This window comes from Xenopus laevis, chromosome 2L, assembly GCF_017654675.1.
Source record: "Xenopus laevis strain J_2021 chromosome 2L, Xenopus_laevis_v10.1, whole genome shotgun sequence".
In the NCBI taxonomy this organism is placed as follows: Eukaryota; Metazoa; Chordata; class Amphibia; order Anura; family Pipidae; genus Xenopus; species Xenopus laevis.
In genome coordinates, this window is record NC_054373.1 from 143,744,674 (window position 1) to 143,762,544 (window position 17,871).

General features: G+C 39.0%; 1 protein-coding gene across 4 annotated transcripts in view; it reads right to left on the bottom strand.

The window, feature by feature from the left end:
• The window catches only part of itga7.L (integrin subunit alpha 7 L homeolog), a 99,421-nt gene that overhangs the window by 16,782 nt on the left and 64,768 nt on the right, over positions 1-17,871 (bottom strand). For all 4 annotated transcript variants that reach the window (XM_018247388.2, XM_018247392.2, XM_018247389.2 and 1 more), the window contains exons 11-22: positions 16,226-16,287; positions 15,723-15,892; positions 14,826-14,975; positions 13,418-13,533; positions 12,549-12,750; positions 11,380-11,463; positions 7,812-7,891; positions 5,564-5,641; positions 4,368-4,470; positions 3,184-3,366; positions 2,976-3,080; positions 1,225-1,338 (exon numbers count right to left, since the gene is read on the bottom strand). In XM_018247388.2, the coding sequence (XP_018102877.1) occupies positions 1,225-1,338; positions 2,976-3,080; positions 3,184-3,366; positions 4,368-4,470; positions 5,564-5,641; positions 7,812-7,891; positions 11,380-11,463; positions 12,549-12,750; positions 13,418-13,533; positions 14,826-14,975; positions 15,723-15,892; positions 16,226-16,287 (1,447 nt within the window). The remainder of the gene's footprint in view (positions 1-1,224; positions 1,339-2,975; positions 3,081-3,183; positions 3,367-4,367; positions 4,471-5,563; positions 5,642-7,811; positions 7,892-11,379; positions 11,464-12,548; positions 12,751-13,417; positions 13,534-14,825; positions 14,976-15,722; positions 15,893-16,225; positions 16,288-17,871) is intronic.

Sequence of the window (17,871 nt, forward strand, 5' to 3'; positions counted from 1 at the left end):
TTGGACAAGATTCAACACAGGCAACAATATGCCCCGAGTGCCATTGCCCTTATATTCGCTGGCAGTCTGCAGATACTGCTTATTCTTTATATTATTTACATGAAGTGTAAGTGCACTAAGGCGTGCAAGAGTAAACTGAAGAAATCTAATTGCTGATAGGTTTTTACTGGTCACTGCATTAGGACAACTCTGCCACGTGTTAGTCAGTAAGCCCCAGTGAGTTTTCCCATTGTTGTTTCCATTATATAAGAAGTTAGAAGTCACAATGAACAGACTGGTAATAAAAATTTGACAAGGGATCAATCTGAGAACTCGGTACGGCTGTACTAGAAACTGGCAGCCACCTACCCAGTGATCTCAGGCCATTTTAGAACTGAGGGGAATATTTATGGAGTATCAGAAAGGATTCTCTGAAGCACAGCCATTATGTTTTCCCACCAGTTCGGTGGTTCTTTACATTCTTATATCAATTCCTGCAACAAATTTGCTGCATTCGACTAGTTAAAAGAAAACAATGTAGGTTATAAAAAATATATTGCATAAAACAGCTCATATGTAAAACTCTGCTTCATGTAAATAAACCATTTTCATAATAATATACTTTTTAGTAGTATGTGCCATTGGGTAATCATAAATAGAAAATTGCGATTTTAAAAAATAAGGACCTCCCCCTGGGATCATACGATTCACGCTGCACACAAACACACCAAACAAACCATACATGTTAGGTCACATGAGCCAATTAACAGACAGAGTTCTGTCTTTCGAAGTTTTTTCAACAAAGTTTTTTCGACAAATTTGGCAATCCTGCGGTCGAATAAAAATCGTTCGAACGATTTTTAGCGAACGATCGAAGGATTTCTGTTCGACCAAAAAAACTTAGAAAAGTGCTGTGGAAGGTCCCCATAGGCTAACATTGCACTTCGGTGCTTTAATTTGGCAAAGTATGAAGTCTAAGTTTTTTTTGAAAGAGACAGTACTTAGATTATCGAATGATCGAATAGTCGAACGATTTTTACTTTGAATCGTTCGAATCGAAGTCGAATGGTTGAATATAGCCTATTCGATGGTCAAAGTACCCAAAAATGTACTTCGAAATTCGAACTTTATAACATTCGAACCATTCACTTGAGCTTAGTAAATCTGCCCCTTAGTGTAACCACCAAAGTGCCACAGAGAGATGCATAAAACAGGAAGAAAAAACAAGCCCTAGAGGGATTTTACCTCCAATAAACTGCTGTTCCAGAGCCGTCCATGAACTTTTAGCACCACCTGCTGGTCAAAGCTATACAGTGGGCATTGGAAGACTACACATTGGGCAGTACCTCGCGAGCAATCCTGAACACAATGGAGAAACAGAGTTAAAGGCACAACTTATGCCCTGAAACATTTTTCATAGACATCTATATTTCATTGTCACCTTATTTTGGCAAAATTTCCCATTGTAAGTGAAATAATCCCCTAAATCCAATTCTTTAATTATTAATAATATCAAAAATTATTAATTTGAAGCACAGAGGTTGCAAGTGAATCTTTTCAACCTATTCTTTAGCAAATGAAGTCCAGTTTGTTGCACTGTACAGAAAGATGGGTTGGTGCAATTTAGCACCTGTGTACTTAGAAGTTATTTGGCAAGATATTTTATAAGCAAAGGCTTCTGAGGATTTTACTTCTCATGTAGTAGAATATGTCAGTTTCTAAACACTGTGTAATGCATAAATAAATATATAACGCCATAGGATTTCTATTTCATTTTCCTAAAAATACACTAGGTAAGTACATACTGGCTGGTGCCTCTGGTTGGTAGTAACTGCTACTTGCCCAAGCACCACAAAATACATACAACAGTGAACTTTTGTAATCTGAAAATGTAATAATATATAAAATAATGTAATATAAAATCTAGCATTGACATAAACCAGTGTTGGCATATGTGAGAAATACACAAAAGCTATATTTGGGGTGGGAGATACAAACACCAGGGATCCTCTAGTCTAAACTGTCTCTTTTACCTCTCAAGATGCCAATCTTTCCTCCTGTTATCTGATAGTAAACTGCCTTTACCAACACTGTGTAAAGAGTTGCGTGGTGTATCTAAAACTGATTAGGATTAATCCAGCACAAAATCAGTGGGTCATTAGACATTCTCAGAGCCATTCTGTCATTAGACACTTTTAGAGCCACTCTCAGAGCCTCCGGGCCTTCAAATGGTCCCTTAAAACCCACCTTTTATTCAAGCATATAAGCTAAACCCTCAGCAACTCAACCACTGACCAAGCCCCCTACTCTCTGTTCAAACTCACACTAACTATTAGAGATATATCTCTCAATCTGCACTTATTATTACTATCCCAACCAACAGGATCAATCACAATATTTACCCCCACCGTTTGGCTCAGTTCCTCTCCCTTTAAGAATATAAGCTCTTGTGAGAAACTTACCCCCAATTGTCTTCTAACAATATCCTTATCTGTAAGCAATTTTGGTGAAATTCTTTATCTTCATAAGGGATGCACCACTGCTAATCAGAGTTTGGCTGAATCCTGAATCCCATTATTCCTGGTCACACCCAGAGATTCAGTTCGACCAGGCTCTTGAAATTGGTCAAATCTGAATCCTGCTGAAAAAGGTTCAGATTTGGCCAAATCCCAAACAAATCATATATTCGGTGTATCCCTAGTCTGTATATGTAAACTGTTTAATTTTATACTTGTCTCTTTACCATGTAAAATGCTACAGGGCATGATGGCCCTATTTAAATAATAATAATAATTAGGCATCGAAGAAAAACAACACAGAAGGTATTTTCTCTGCTCAGCAAATTAATATATATATATATATATATATATATATATATATATATATATATATATATATATATATATATATATATATATATATATATATATATAGGCCATGATGCTCATGTTGTTTCTATTACATCTCACACACACAAAGCCACAAAGAGCAATTACCAGAATGATGTCCTTTTTCTTTTCTGGGTACGTTAGAGACCACCGACTAGCAGAACTTGGTGTTTGATCCCTCTGCACTGCACTTGCAGCTCCCGTGACTGTGTTCTGAGTATGAGAGAATCAGGTGGTTTGGACAGAAGAGATCAGTTAGGTGTCATTTACTCTATACTATAAAATCTAAAGGCCATAAAAGGTTTGTCTCGCCTACCAGTTTTAGGGGATTGATGGCTTTGAGTTGGGTGCAGTCCATGCTGCGATTAGAGTGCTCCTTTTCCTTAAGCTGGATTGCCATTGGGTACAGAAGCCACTTCCCATTCATCATTTCATGTGGCCACATGAGGTTCAGAAAGGCAGAACCCAGTGTACGTAAAGATTTCCCTCTGTTAGAGACCTGTGGAACGAATACATACAAAACACAGGAAAAGTTGAATGCGGTGCTTCCAAGGTAGGGACTGTAGAGCACACATCAGTAAATCAGTTCAGTATAAAAAGAAATGAAGACATTGGAATACTGCAAGTCACAAGGTTGAACCTACAGGTACAGTACTTAGATTTGTTTTAAGAGGAAGGGGGGGGGGGATAGCTTCCTTAAAAAACAAAATTAAAATACGTTTTTGCTGTCTACAATGGAAATGTAGTGGTACATATACAGTATTAGAGTGGATAGGATATGTATATTAGAGTGGATAGCATATACAGTACATTGTTTTGTGTTCTGTTTCTGCCTGTATGGCTATAAGCAAATAACTTTAAGAGAAGTATTGACCCCTAATTGAACAAGAGACCACACCTGCAATGTCTATTATTGTAGGAACCAATAGAACTAACAGTCCCATCTGGGTAAGACAGTCCGGTGTGACCCATGTTCTAACATCACTCGATGCAGAGGGCTTTTTAGGCCAAGGTGGTAGTTAGATTTTTCATTAATTATCATTTATTTTTCATTTATTATTTCTATCAGAGACTTCCTCAGTCAAGGCATACATTATGGCAGTTGCCATTTATGTGTATAACTGTTAGTATGTACAGTAAATAAGAAATATTCTATGTCTATGTCAGACATGTATATTATAGCTTCTAGTTTATTATAAATAACAGGAGCACAAAAAGCTAGTATTAATGGGTAACTTCCCCCTTAACAGTATTTAGAAACTATGTTTACAATATCTGGGCTTAGCTTATTAAAATGTAAAGTTTGTGCATAAGATGCACAGAAAAACCATATACAGTGAAACCTCAATTTTATACCATTTTCTGTGGTCCTACCAACACATAAATCATAAAGCATTTCCCTGATTTTACATTTTCCTAGATTTTTACACATTTTTTTCTGATCCCCTGAAAAACTTAAAATGGGGGTTCTACAGTATATAAAACAATGTATAAACCTACCGTCACTTCAATATCTATTGGGCTGCCCACATCTTCCTCTGTGCGCATGGCGGATTCACCTCTCACCTCCCCACTGTAAAACAATCTGTTTGGAGTTGCCACCCTGCAACAAAAAGAGCAAATACTGTATTAAACCAAGGAGCTTATAAGAGAGGCCATAATATGACATGCTTGCTGTTGGCCATCTATAACTTAATATTCATACCTAATGTCACGTATATATATATATATATATATATATATATATATATATATATATATATATATATATATATATATATATATATATATATATATATATATATATATAGTGCACTGTGTCACAGAACATTTTCAGGGCCGGATTTACATAGGGGGTGCCCCAGGCCTGCTGTCATTGTTCGCCTTCGTCCCCACCCCTTTATTCACACAAATTTTTAAAAATTATTGTATCTCCCAAGCATCCCCTAAAATCCTGCCGCCCTAGGCCCGGGCCTTGGTGGCCTTTCCACAAATCCGGGCCTGAACATTTTGCAACTTAAGAACGGAGGATGTTCCAGGTTTTAACAGAAACATTCCACTGCACCCGAACCCAACCTGAGCCCGCGTCCACCCACACCCAGCTTCCCCCTCCATTTATAGACCTGCGTTGACTCGCCCCACCAATGACATCACAATGACATCACAAAAGGGGTGGCGCAGGCATGCCCCTATAAAACCGGATGCTGTCAGTCTAAGGTTGGTGGCGGGGAGAGCAGACAGAAGAGCTTAATCCAAATCCACCCACGACCCTCAAAAGGTGCAGAAAACTCGGCCCAAACCCGTGGGTCTCGCACATCACTACACTATACCTATAGCGCTGCTATTCTTTTCTACTGAAAATGCCGTCTGCCTCCCCCGACTCACTCATTATTATTAGGGTCTGTCACTGCTTGAAGTTGAACAAATTTGTGAGTGAGGGCATCCCCTTGGGGGCAGGACAAGGTTAACGTAAACCAAGAGGGCTTCTCAATTCCAAGCTATGCCAGAGACCAACACAGGTTAGTTACTAGAAACAGATATACTATTTCTGACATGAACGAGGACTTAGGAAGTCTGAGGAAGGGGCACACCCCCGAAACGTTACATCACATGACTAAATAAACGTGCAGGGGATATCCCCGCTACACTAGCCTTTTGTGTTCGGCAAATTTCTGTGTTGATGAACGAGGACTTACCCAGACACAGACAATGGAAGTTCAATGATCACCATGGCTCTGGCCTGTACTGCTGGCAAGTTGGTCTGCTCACTTATCCTACAGTAACAAAAGCACATTTACATTTATGACTTGCTGGATTTTCTCCATAGTATTATTACATAGTAATATAATGGTCGGATAAATGATGAAAACAATATAGAGCTAAACTAATTCAAAAACACTGGGGCATCTCTAACAGCGATTCTCAGCCTTGTTTGCACATGAGTTACTTGCTGTATTATAACTTTGCGCCTTTGCATTTCATGTAGTTAAAATATAACCTAGTTATTTTTATCTGTAATTTGTCTAATTCACTTTGAGGGTAAATATGTATTAGACTATCATTTTGGATAGTTAAGTCTAATAATAATATATAATCGTATATCAGCTCTCTCTCATATCCACCCTATGGAGCTTGGAAATCCGGATGATGTTGTACTTCCATGGATCTCGTAGAAATAAAATTAGCAGAGGTTATCTGTACTGAGCCTTGTGTGTTTTGAATGAATGCAGAATTGTCAAATTTCAGGGCAAATGGTCTTCAGCAGGCTAGGGATTAGGATTCCTCTCAATTAAGAGAAAAGTGAGTCTGTGAAAATCAGTGAATCACTAATGAACTCACACACAGTAAGGCGGGGACATATATTCAGATATAAATTCCCTCTGGACTGTACTGGATCTATATAGCAGCCTGGCAATCCATAGAAGTAAGTGGCAGTTTAATTAGAGCATGGGAGTTCAATTAGATTTGGAACTCGAAGGGGCATATTTTTAGCAACTATATATTTAAAATCCATTTACTCTCACAGCTAACCCATAATCAAATGAAATACAATATGCCATTTATACGAATATTATTTATTCTTTCTATTCAAGGAACAGGGATTAAGGAGAAAGGCCTGTTACTATTATTTTTGAGGGTGAAATTTGCTTTCAGGAATATCGTTCTTGAACTGTATATAGAAGTAAATAGATCTACTCATCGAGAAATCTTTCGTTCATTGTGCCCCTTAATGATGTAGCACTTGTGGCCTGGCATTTAAACAAAGGCTCCTAATTTTTTCATTCTTGATGCTCAATCCTGTTTAGCATTCAGTAGTAGGCACTGTGGAACTTTGACTGTCCATGCTATATTGTTTCCCATTGTCAACCCAAAACAAATTTTATTTACCGAATAAGAGAAAATATTTTAAGCAAGTTTGCAATATACATTCATTACACATTTTATCTGGTTTTTAAGTTATTTGTATATGTATTGCCATTGAAAGCAGTGTTTGTCCCTTTCTATTCTCTATCCTGCTGGGTCAGACTATTGATGTGAGACAAGGCAACAGACCTGTGTTTACTAGGGAACAAAGAGTTTTGCAACATTGTTTAAAAAGTAACAACTAGGAGTTAAGCAAATGCTGCTTCCATTAGCAATTGTATTTACAAATAACTCTAAAGGCACTGAACATTTTTAATAAATGAACAGTATATTGGAAAGTTGCTTAGAATCACACTTTCTTTTATTAGCCAAATTTTTATTTCGGGGTTGACTTGCCCTTTAAGAATTCCAAATACTCAAATACTGAAACATCTACCGGATCTTTCTGTAATTTGGATCTTCATACGTAAGTCTACTAGAAAATCATGTAAACATTAAATAAACCCAATAGGCTGGTTTTGCTTCCAATAAGGATTAATTATATCTTTGGATCAATTACAAGGTTGTTACAGAGGAAAAGGACATCATTTAAAAAAAAAATTGGATTGATTATAATGGTCTATTGGAGGCAGCGTTTCTGTTATTTGAAGCTTTCTTGATAACGGGTTTCCAGATAAAGGATCCCATATCTATATATTCAAACGTCATTATAAATTTAGCATAAGGGTAAGGTCACACTGAGCGTTTTGGGGAGATTTAGTCGCCTGGCGATTAATTGCCTCGTCTTTGCGGCGACCAATCTCCCTGAACGCCTTCCCTCACTCTGCACTCGGCACTAATCACACACGGTGATTCATTTTCCGAAGTCGCCCGAAGTTTCCTCGTGAGGCAACTTCGGAAAACAAATTGCTGTGTGTGATTAGTGCTGGCCAGCGAAGAGTGAGGGAAGGCGTTCAGGGAGATTGGTCGCCAAAACGCTCAGTGTGAACTTACCCTAAAGAATGACTCTGTAAATGCAAACATGTTCAAAGGTTTATAATTACACATATCATAAGATAACTTGAATTAGTAAAACCTTACGTGGCCAGTTCAAGTTTCACCTCCAGATCTGTAGTCTCTATAGTAATTCTTGGGGCGCTGACAATCAGGTAAAAAGTGATCTGTAGAATAGAAACCAGCTATTGAATTTGGCCAAACAAAGCAACAAGAGACAGTTCATAGAAAGAGAGATAAAGACAAAGCTAGAATTAATGTCACAGCCAGAGTGAAGCTGATACTTACTGTATGTTGCAGATTCTGGGGAAACAGTTTGCTCTCTGGTTGTAGCTTTAAGGAACACTTTAACCTTTCCCAGAACTATACTGATAATTGTGGTGCCCATTGAGTTGAGTAACAATAAGGGTCATAATGAACACAGCCACACATGCAGTCATACTAAAATTGAAGGTTATGATGCTTTTGTTGCAGCCATTCCTTATGCACTTCCATTCTGTCAAGAGGCATTGCGTCCATCCTGCCTCTGCTGCTGAAAACAAGTATGGAACCTGTTATCTAGAATGCTCAGGACGTGAGATTTTCCAGATAACAGATCTTTTCATAATTTGAATCTTCATCTGTCATCATGTAAACTTTAAATAAACCCAATAGGCTGGTTTTGCTTCCTGTAAGGATTAATTATAGCTTAGTTTTTCAAGTACAAATTATTATAGAGAAAAAGGAATTTTTTTAAAATTTTGATTATTTTGATAAAATAGAGTCTATGGGGCAAATTCACTAAAGCGCGAAGCTGCTAACGCTAGCGCAAATTCGCCAGCGTGACGTCATTTCGTTACTTCACCGATTAAGTAACGGGCAATGGCGTAAATTCGCTAGCGAAGTGGACCTACTCTAGCGCTATTTAGCACCCTTACGCCAGGCGAAGTTGCGCTATGGCGAATGGGACGTAACTACGATAATTCACTAACTTGCGCATTTTACTGAACATTACCTCTTGCGCCAAACTTGCCTTCACCACCTCAGACCAGGCAAAGTGCAATAGAGTAGATAGGACTTCCTTCACAAAAAGTTGACATTTTTTCTAAGTCCCAAAAAACTCTGGCGTCTTTTCCTTTTTTAAGGGTGATAGGCTGAAAAAGATTGTAAATTTTTTTGGGGGTACCCTCTTTCCCCCCTACATTTCCTAACATATGGCACATAAACTATATACTGGGCTCATGTGTAGGGCAAAATATCAACTCTATTTTATTTTATGAAGCTTTCCCAGGCTTGTGTAGTGTAATGTATTTGCTGCTACATATACGTCCACTCTACTTTAACTTGGCGCTGTATGCAAATTAGGCATCGCTAGTGTAACTGCGCTTTCCTTGCCGAATTAACGCTAGCGCAACTTCGCTACCTTTTGCTACCTTTCGCCTCCCTGAGCGCAACTTCGGATTTTAGTGAATTAGCGGCACCCTGGCGACACTTCGCCTGGCGAAGTGTGGCGAAACCTGCGCTAGCGCAACTCTGCAGGTTAGTGAATTTGTCCCTATGGGAGAAGGTCTATCTGTATTTCATAGCTTTCTGAATAACAGGTTTCCAGATAATGGATCTTGTACCTGTAATGCATAAGTGTGCCTATTGATGCTGGGGACCAATGTCCTTCACAGCTTGCACCAGCAACATGCACATGCGCAATTTGCCCAGTTTGTCTCTGCGTGACCACAATTTGGGGGGATAGCTGCTTTGTGGGTAAAACATGCCACTGCTTCCAAAATTGAACTCTGCACACTGCACTGTGTTCTTAAATGATCCTTAATGAGAGTGTGAGTGCCTGGAATACAAATGATGTTTTCATTGCTCAGAGTTTATTGGTTGTCAAGAGTTTAATATAATCCAACAAATCCAGCCATTGTATACAAAGCAGGTCATAGCACCACTGTAATAAATGCAATACAACATTGGTATTAGTATGTAATTGGTGGAGGTCTCTTTGTGAGTTGATAAGTAGCATCCCATTCAGGGCAGCAATATACTGTAAATGTAAATGCTTGTCCAACTTGATCAGACAACAATGGAGACATTATTTCGATTGAAAATAATCAGGCTACATACAGGTCACATTAATATTTGTGTTGGGTTGTTACTACAAATTGCCCATTGATATTATCACTTGTGCAAACAGCCTACCAAAGCTTTTACTGCACAATTAAATAGAAAAATGGACAGAACTGGTAATCAATGTAAACTGGGCTTGTTACATATAATCTGATATTACTCTGATCAGGCAAAACCCTTGTGTATATGAGACTGTACTCAATAAACATCCCAGTAACTTGAACAGACAGTTTACTGCTCATAATGAACCAGGGGAATTAAAACACAGTTTTAATCGTAAATGAAAACCCAATACATTGGGAATAGATTAGTGCTTGATGAACAAATAGAAGGTACAGGTATGGGACCTGTTATCCAGAATGCTTGGAACCTGGGGCTTTCTGTAATTTGGATCTCTATACATTGTCTGCTAAAAAATCATGTAAACATTAAACCCAATTGGGTGGTTTTGCCTCAAATAAGGATTGAATTATATCTTAGCTTGGATCAAATACAAGGTAATGTTTATTATTATTATTATTATTATTATTATTATTATTATTATTATTATTATTATAGAGAAAAAGGAAATAATTTTTAAACAATTTGGATTATTTGGATAAAATGAATTCTATGGAAGATGGCCGTCCTGTAATTTGGAGCTTTCCAGATAATGAATCCCATGCCTGTATGTATGTGTTTGTGTACGCACATGTGCTATTTAAAGGGATACTGTCGTGGGAAAAAATGTTTTTTTCAAAATGAATCAGTTAATAGTGCTGCTCCAGCAGAATTCTGCACTGAAATCCATTTCTCAAAAGAGCAAAAAGATTTTTTTATATTCAATTTTGAAATCTGACATGGGGCTAGACATATTGTCAGTTTCCCAGCTGCCCCAAGTCATGTAACTTGTGCTCTGATAAACTTCAATCACTCTTTACTGCTGTACTGCAAGTTGGACTGATATCACCCCCCAACCTTTTCTCCCCAGCAGCCAAACAAAAGAACAATGGGAAGGTAACCAGATAGCAGCTCCCTAACACAAGATAACAGCTGCCTGGTAGATCTAAGAACAACACTCAATAGTAAAAATCCATGTCCCACTGAGACACATTCAGTTACATTAAGAAGGAAAAACAGCAGCCTGCCAGAAAGCATTTCTCTCCTAAAGTGCAGGCACAAGTCACATGACCAGGGGCAGCTGGGAAATTGACAAAATGTCTAGCCCCATGTCAGATTTCAAAATTGAATATAAAAAAATCTGTTTGCTCTGTTGAGAAATGGATTTCAGTGCAGAATTCTGCTGGAGTAGCACTATTAACTGATGCGTTTTGAAAAAAACATGTTTTCCGATGGCAGGATCCCTTTAAGTTAGTTTTTATGCTACACCATTCAGCAACCCACAATAAGAACGTTAAGAAGTTGTTGCTGTAAACTAACATAACAATAGGAAGGCTAAGCCTTGTTTTCCCTTGATTTTTCCACTTATATCAAGAAAAGCCAACAATAATACTGAATGAGAGAAGATAAACTGCTAAAGAGAAGAAATAGTAGACTCATAGGCTGCAAATACCTCAGCATCCCGCTTCATGGGATTTCCAAGTTCACATGTCGCCTCAGAAGCATTGACATTGGAAATGCAGACTATTTCCTTGTCCTGAGTGGAAAGAAACACAGGAAGGTGAGTAACCCTGAAGCCTCATTGGCACTGCAGGCTCTCATACAACATTTGGGATTTTTGTGAGATTTCCATTAATGCCAATGGGACTGTTGCTCCAACTTTTTTGGTCTCGAAATGTTTCCATACTAGCAGATTTGCACTTTTTAATAGAAGCCACACATGGGAGAATGTAATAAAAATCCCAAAGAGAAAAACAATTCACATCAATAAGAATAAAAATTTGCATTTCACAATGTAATACTCTTCCTTAAGGGTAGAGACACACGCTCAGATTGGGAGATTAGTCGCCCGACAAAAAATCTCCTCTTCTTCGTGACGACTTATCTCCCCCAACTGCCTTCCGCCGGCTAGAATGTAAATCGCCGATGGGATGGCACTCGGAGCACTTCGTTTTCTGAAGTTGCCTCACGAGGACACTTCTGGAGACTTCAGAAAACGAAGTGCTTGAAGATGGCGTAATCTTTTGGAGCAAACATAACAACTGTTTCAGTAAGACGTTTTATTACATTCACTGTGCATTGGTGCAAACTATAAAACCGGCAAACTTTCTTCCACTGTCGGAAGTGGTTGCTTAAAAGTTTCCAGGTTCGTGAAAACGATATTAAATTCACACAAAGGAAAATTTGTTCGCACAAAGGCACAACGTTTTGCATTGCGAATAGTTTTTCTGTTATCGACTTTTTTTATATTCCCCCATTAATGCCTTACATAGGACTGGGATTTGTTGCACCAGATACATCAGATCCATCATCTGTTCCAAATTATAAGAAAATCTGAGACCTAAAAATGCTGCCCCCTGGCTGTTTCTATGTACATCAGAAAATATAACAGAAACCCTGTTTTTATTTCACTAAATCTTTTTTCGAAAGTTTTTATTTTATTTGCACAGTGCGGACTGATTTCTGGTGTGAACTTATGTGAATTAGCCATGAAGTTGCTTGAAACCATTGCTCACCAATGCATGCTTCATAAATAATTTAAGTATCCCTTTAATGTGCTATAGAGAAATCATTATGGCTTAATGCATTGTGGGAAAGCTTGCGAGCAAGAAGTAGAAATACCAGAGATGTGCCTGGGCTGTCAGTGGCTTGGCGCACACCAGAGTAGGACAGAGTATCTGGAAAGACTGCAGTCAGCAGAGCTTCATGAGCATCGTCTCCATCAGCCATTGGATTCCTGGGGTCTGATGGAAAGTTAGTGACAGTAATCTTAAGGGCAAAGTCATTCTGGTCCGTCAGAGAAAACACCGGAACCTCGTTTTCCCTGAAATGTGGGAAGAGAAGATGTAAAAAACCTGATACACTCACATACATAGGCACATACACAATGTTCTCTCTGTGGAATACTCAACTCCAATATGTTTAACTGACAGGTACAATTCACCCTTATTCCTTATTTCCAAATATAAATTACAAAAGGGTTAGCATTCTGTTAAAGATGAACTCCTTTATAAAGCATTCTGCACTGGAAACAGATAATTCCAGAACCAATGGTATTTAGTAGTTAAGGTGCCATAAGGTGGTGAGGTCACCAAACAAGCGGATCATAACCCGATATGCCCACTTACTTCAGGACGATATCGGGTGAATCCGAACGTTTGGCCCTGGGGCTGAACAATCGTATTACAATGCTGCGAATGGGCACCGACGGGTCACAGGACTGCATCTACTAGCCAATGCGGTCCTGGATCGCAGAAAAAATTCAAACTTGCCCGATCGATATCTGGTCGATGTTTTGGCTGATATCGATTCGGAGGTCCTGACGGGAGCCCCCACACATGGGCAGATAAGCTGCAGAATCAGTCTAATGGACCAATATCGGCAGCTTTGATCTACCCGTGTATGGCCACCTTTAGTGCTTAAGTTATATGCAAAATCAGGCTTCCTTATGTGACTTATGATAATATACATTAGTCAGATCCTATACGTACACTGGCAGTGGCACAAACTGGTTGGTGTTTCCTACACGGGAACAGAAGGTGTAGCTGAGTTGCAGGTTACTCTGGCAGATCTTGTCTTCTCCACAGCCTTCTTTGAGGAAATTCACCTGAAATTAATTTTATAAAGATCATTTCATAGTGCCGTTCACTGTGGTAGCCCCACTTACTCATAATAAAATGCGCAATTTGCTACAGGTCGAGTCACCTAAAGCAATTAATCAATGGGTGCATTTACCCATCATTTCTTAAAAAGCAAAACTTTTATTGGTTATGGGTAACTACACCTAGACACACTTGGGGGCAAATTTACTAAAGGGCGAAGTGACTAACACAAGATAGACCCTAAGGGTGCTTCGCTCCCTAAGGCCTGGCAAATTTGTGCTCTGGCGAATGGACGTAACTAGGCAAATTCTCTAAGATACAGATTTTACTGAACGCTTCCCTGTTGCGCTAGACTTGCCTTCACCATCTCAGACCAGGTGAAGTGCAATAGAGTAGATTCAGTTCCTAAAAAAAAAAGTTGAAAATTTTTCCAAGTCCCAAAAAACGTTAGTGTCTTTTCCTTTTTCAGGGTGATAGGCTGAAAAATAGCGTAAATCTTTTTGAGGGTAACCGGCTTCCCCCCTACATTTCCTAACATATGGCACATAAACTATACACTGGGCTCATGTGTAGGGCAATATAACAACTTTATTTTATTTTATTAAGGTTTCCTGGGCTTGTGTAGTGTAATGTATCTGCTGCTACATATACGTCCATTCAACTTTAACTTCCCATCGTATGCCAATTAGCCAACACTAGCGCAACTTCGCTTCGGTTGGCGCAGTAACGCTAGCGCAACTTCGCCAGCGTTCGGCACCCTGGACGCAACTTCAGATTTTAGTGAATTAGCGTTGTCCTGCCAAAGTGTTGCGCTGTGAGCGAAGCTGTCGCTGGTAAATTTTCGGAGGTTAGTAAATTTGCCTCTTGGTTTTTTGTTACTTACTGGAGTATAAGAAGGCTGCAGTTGTTTAGATGGAGGCAGATAAAACCTATTGTTCTTGGAACTAGATGTTACAGAGGACATGGGGGGGGGGGTAGGCAACTTTCCAGTAGGCAGGGCCCCCTGGCAGGTGTGAAAAGTTAGAGCTTTCGTGGACTTAAAGATGAGGACTGGAGGGAAAGGGGTCAGATAACTTTTTGAAAAATTTTAACCTTTTGAAAAATAATTACATGTGATGTGAATGGGATGCATTTGTTGATGGGGACTTATAAATGCTAATAAAAATGTGACCTCTGGCCCCTCTTAATTGCTCCAAAACATTTGGTGTGCAGTTTTTTTTTTGTGTATTAGGTTTCGTTGGTGAGGTTATGCAAGTTTGTATTGGAGGAGTAACAGATAAGGAACATTTCCTCTTACCTCTGTGGTATAGACATTTCTTTCCACGTCACTCAGAACAGGCATGAGTGGGGGTAACAGGTCTGCAGATGGCTGGCCCCTGAGATGTGCATTGTGTATGTTGTACGTCAGGGTCACTGGAATGGACCGAAGCTTGTCTTTGATACCTTCCTAAAATGGACAAGTAAAGATTAGTCTAGAGCTGTCCAGGTCTACTCTATGCAAAGGTGGAACTGTATTTGTCCAGATACTTTATGGGTTTGGCAAAACAGAAAGGATTTGGCTCCCCACTGAGATCCAACTGTATCCCAAGTGCATTTAGTCTAGTCCTGGCAATGGAGTCCCAGTGGAGTCCCAGTTACTGGCTTGGTTAGTGTTGCAAATAGATACAATGTCCTGCCCAAAAAGTTGGAAAGTTGCCCCATGTGGCATTTACTGTTAAGCATGGGTAAGCCATCGCTGTTTTCAGGCTAATAAAGTGTCAGTGCTGATGTTTTCAGGCATTTCACATTTATCTCATTGGCAGAGGTGAACATTTGGGTGCCACTTCCTTCTAGATAAGCAACAATACCATGTAGCAGAGTGCCTCTACAGACTTCTCAGGTTTATCATGGACAGTGTAGAATTGTTGGGTGCAAGGGAGCCCTGTATTGTCTGCCATATGCAAAATGTACAGGGCTTCCTAATACCTTGAGTCAGCATTCCTCATATCTTCTTAAAGACACTCAAGCAAGGAGCATGCAATGGAATTGCCAATATAACATGCACCAATGCAATCAACCGGAGTACAGAACTCAATAGAGTTGAGCAGATCACTGTTTCCTCTATTGCATCCTTTGCTTGGGTCTGTCTGTCCTCCAGGATTACTTGAACTAGGGAACTATACTGTACGGACCAAAAAAACTATGTGCAGGTCACCTGAAGCTGGAATGTGGCAGTAGTACAGTGGCGAGCAGATTGCTTGTGCAACTCAACGGTGCTAGTATGTTGGTATTCTAAGTCACTGGAATGGCGCTTTAGGAAAATCACTCGGCTTGACTTTCCTTGAAGTCTTCTGTCTGCTTCAGCCTCAAGGACACATTTAAGAGCTGCGAAGACAAAATATATTTGGATAGTAAATGGTACGTAAAGAAATGGCAACAAGATTGAACACTTATGTTATACTATAGCTAAAAATGCATAGCAGCTTCTTTTTCAAATAAGTTTTCTTGAAAGTGTTTATCTCACTATTGGTTTGGCAAATCCCTTAATCTTAAATTAATATCCCATTTGTGGATTTGTTTCTTTTACAGTCACTTGGTTTCATAAGCTTGCTTGACTTTTAGCTCCAGACAATCCTTTTTTAAAGTGGATATGAATTTTAAAAGCCAAATTCTGTCCTATTACATAAGATCTGCAGTAATAGAAACAACTGTACTTACTCATTCGAGGATTGTAATTTGCAGGGACAGCAATGTAACTGAAACATGCTCTTAGTTCCACGCTGCAGAAAAACAAAACAAAGATAACAGTGAATTTATCAAATGTGAAATAAAGGCAATGGAAGTAGACATGGTTAACCCAAGACTTCTTTATGGGAACCTCAAAACCTCTGTCAGGGCCGACAGAAATGGACCAATATCTCGCCATACAACAGATACAGCCATGTGACTGTTGTGCACTCTGCAATAGTTTAAAGGCAACAGTTATTGCTAAAGATTGTCACACCAAGTAATCACCAATAAAGCTGGCCATAGACGGAAATATATAATCATACATAATAAAGGCTTATACGATTTTCAGACCATGTGAAGTCATGATAATCATCCCGAGATTTTTTGAACCATGGCGATCGGTTGTTTAGCTGATCGGACAGGTTAGAAGATTTCTGTTGGATAAATATCTTTGCATGTATTTTGCATCACTTTGTAGTTTGTACGATTGCTGTCTGTCAATTAAAGGGCATGTAAAGGCAAAAAAATAAAATCCTATTTTTACTTTCTTTAATGAAAAAGAAACATATCTCCAATATACTTTAGTTAAAAAATGTGTACCGTTTTTTTATAATAAACCTGACTGTATGTAGTGAAATTCTCCCTTCATTTACTGCTGTGAACGGAAACAATCATACTTATGAACAGCAGGGGGAACCCTTGCCTTACTTCCCAGCCATGCAGAACTCAAGCAGCTTTGTTTGTTTCCCTGTAGAGCAGTCATGACTGTGTAGAGTTTTGTATTGGATTTTATTTTTGCCTTTACATCCCGTTAACTGTTTCCAACTCCAGCTGCAGGGACAAAGATCATGGAGCCTGATTTAAACAGATAAACTGGGATTCTATTTGGAGGATTTTTGCTGCAGCCACTGGTTCCTCAGAGTTGGAGAAAGTTTGTATTTAACAATACAAACACTATAAAATTCACATCCGATTACATGACCACACAGGACCCAGTGCAGTCTGCCTATTCTGATTATTAATCAGTCTTGCTGTATCGCTTCCTGGCAGAAATTATTTTACTTGTGCTGTTTAAATAATTTATGACGATCCCTAAGCAGCCCAGACCACACTGAGCATGTGCACAGTCTTGGTCTTGCAAAGATGTTTAACAAAGTTACCCAAGATGGTGACCCCCTGTGGCCAACTTTGAAAGCATAAATCATTTGTTTGATTAGGCTTGTGGTGCAGTAAGTTCATGTTTATGTTTAGTATACAAAATACAACATTTCTAGCCTTATTCTATTTTAGACTTTACTTACCCTTTAATGGCCAGAAGTTCGTCTGATTTGTTACTTTTCCTTTTTAATCTGAATGGTTAGTTCTAGATTGCTACACTGAAATGAACAATTTTTCATTGCACCTAGAATAAAATCTGCTCGTCTGTGGCCATCTTAAAAGCTATAGAGTTGGTTTGACCAATCAGCTCTTTTCATTATAGAGCTTAGGGTTAATTCTACTTCTATAGCAACACATCTGCAATTACGTATTCGGAATGATTATATTAAGATTCCCTTGGATGATAGAAAAATGAGGAAAGGAAAGGCTGAGATAAAAAGGAACAATAACATTAATCATGCTTTGTGGACTGTTAG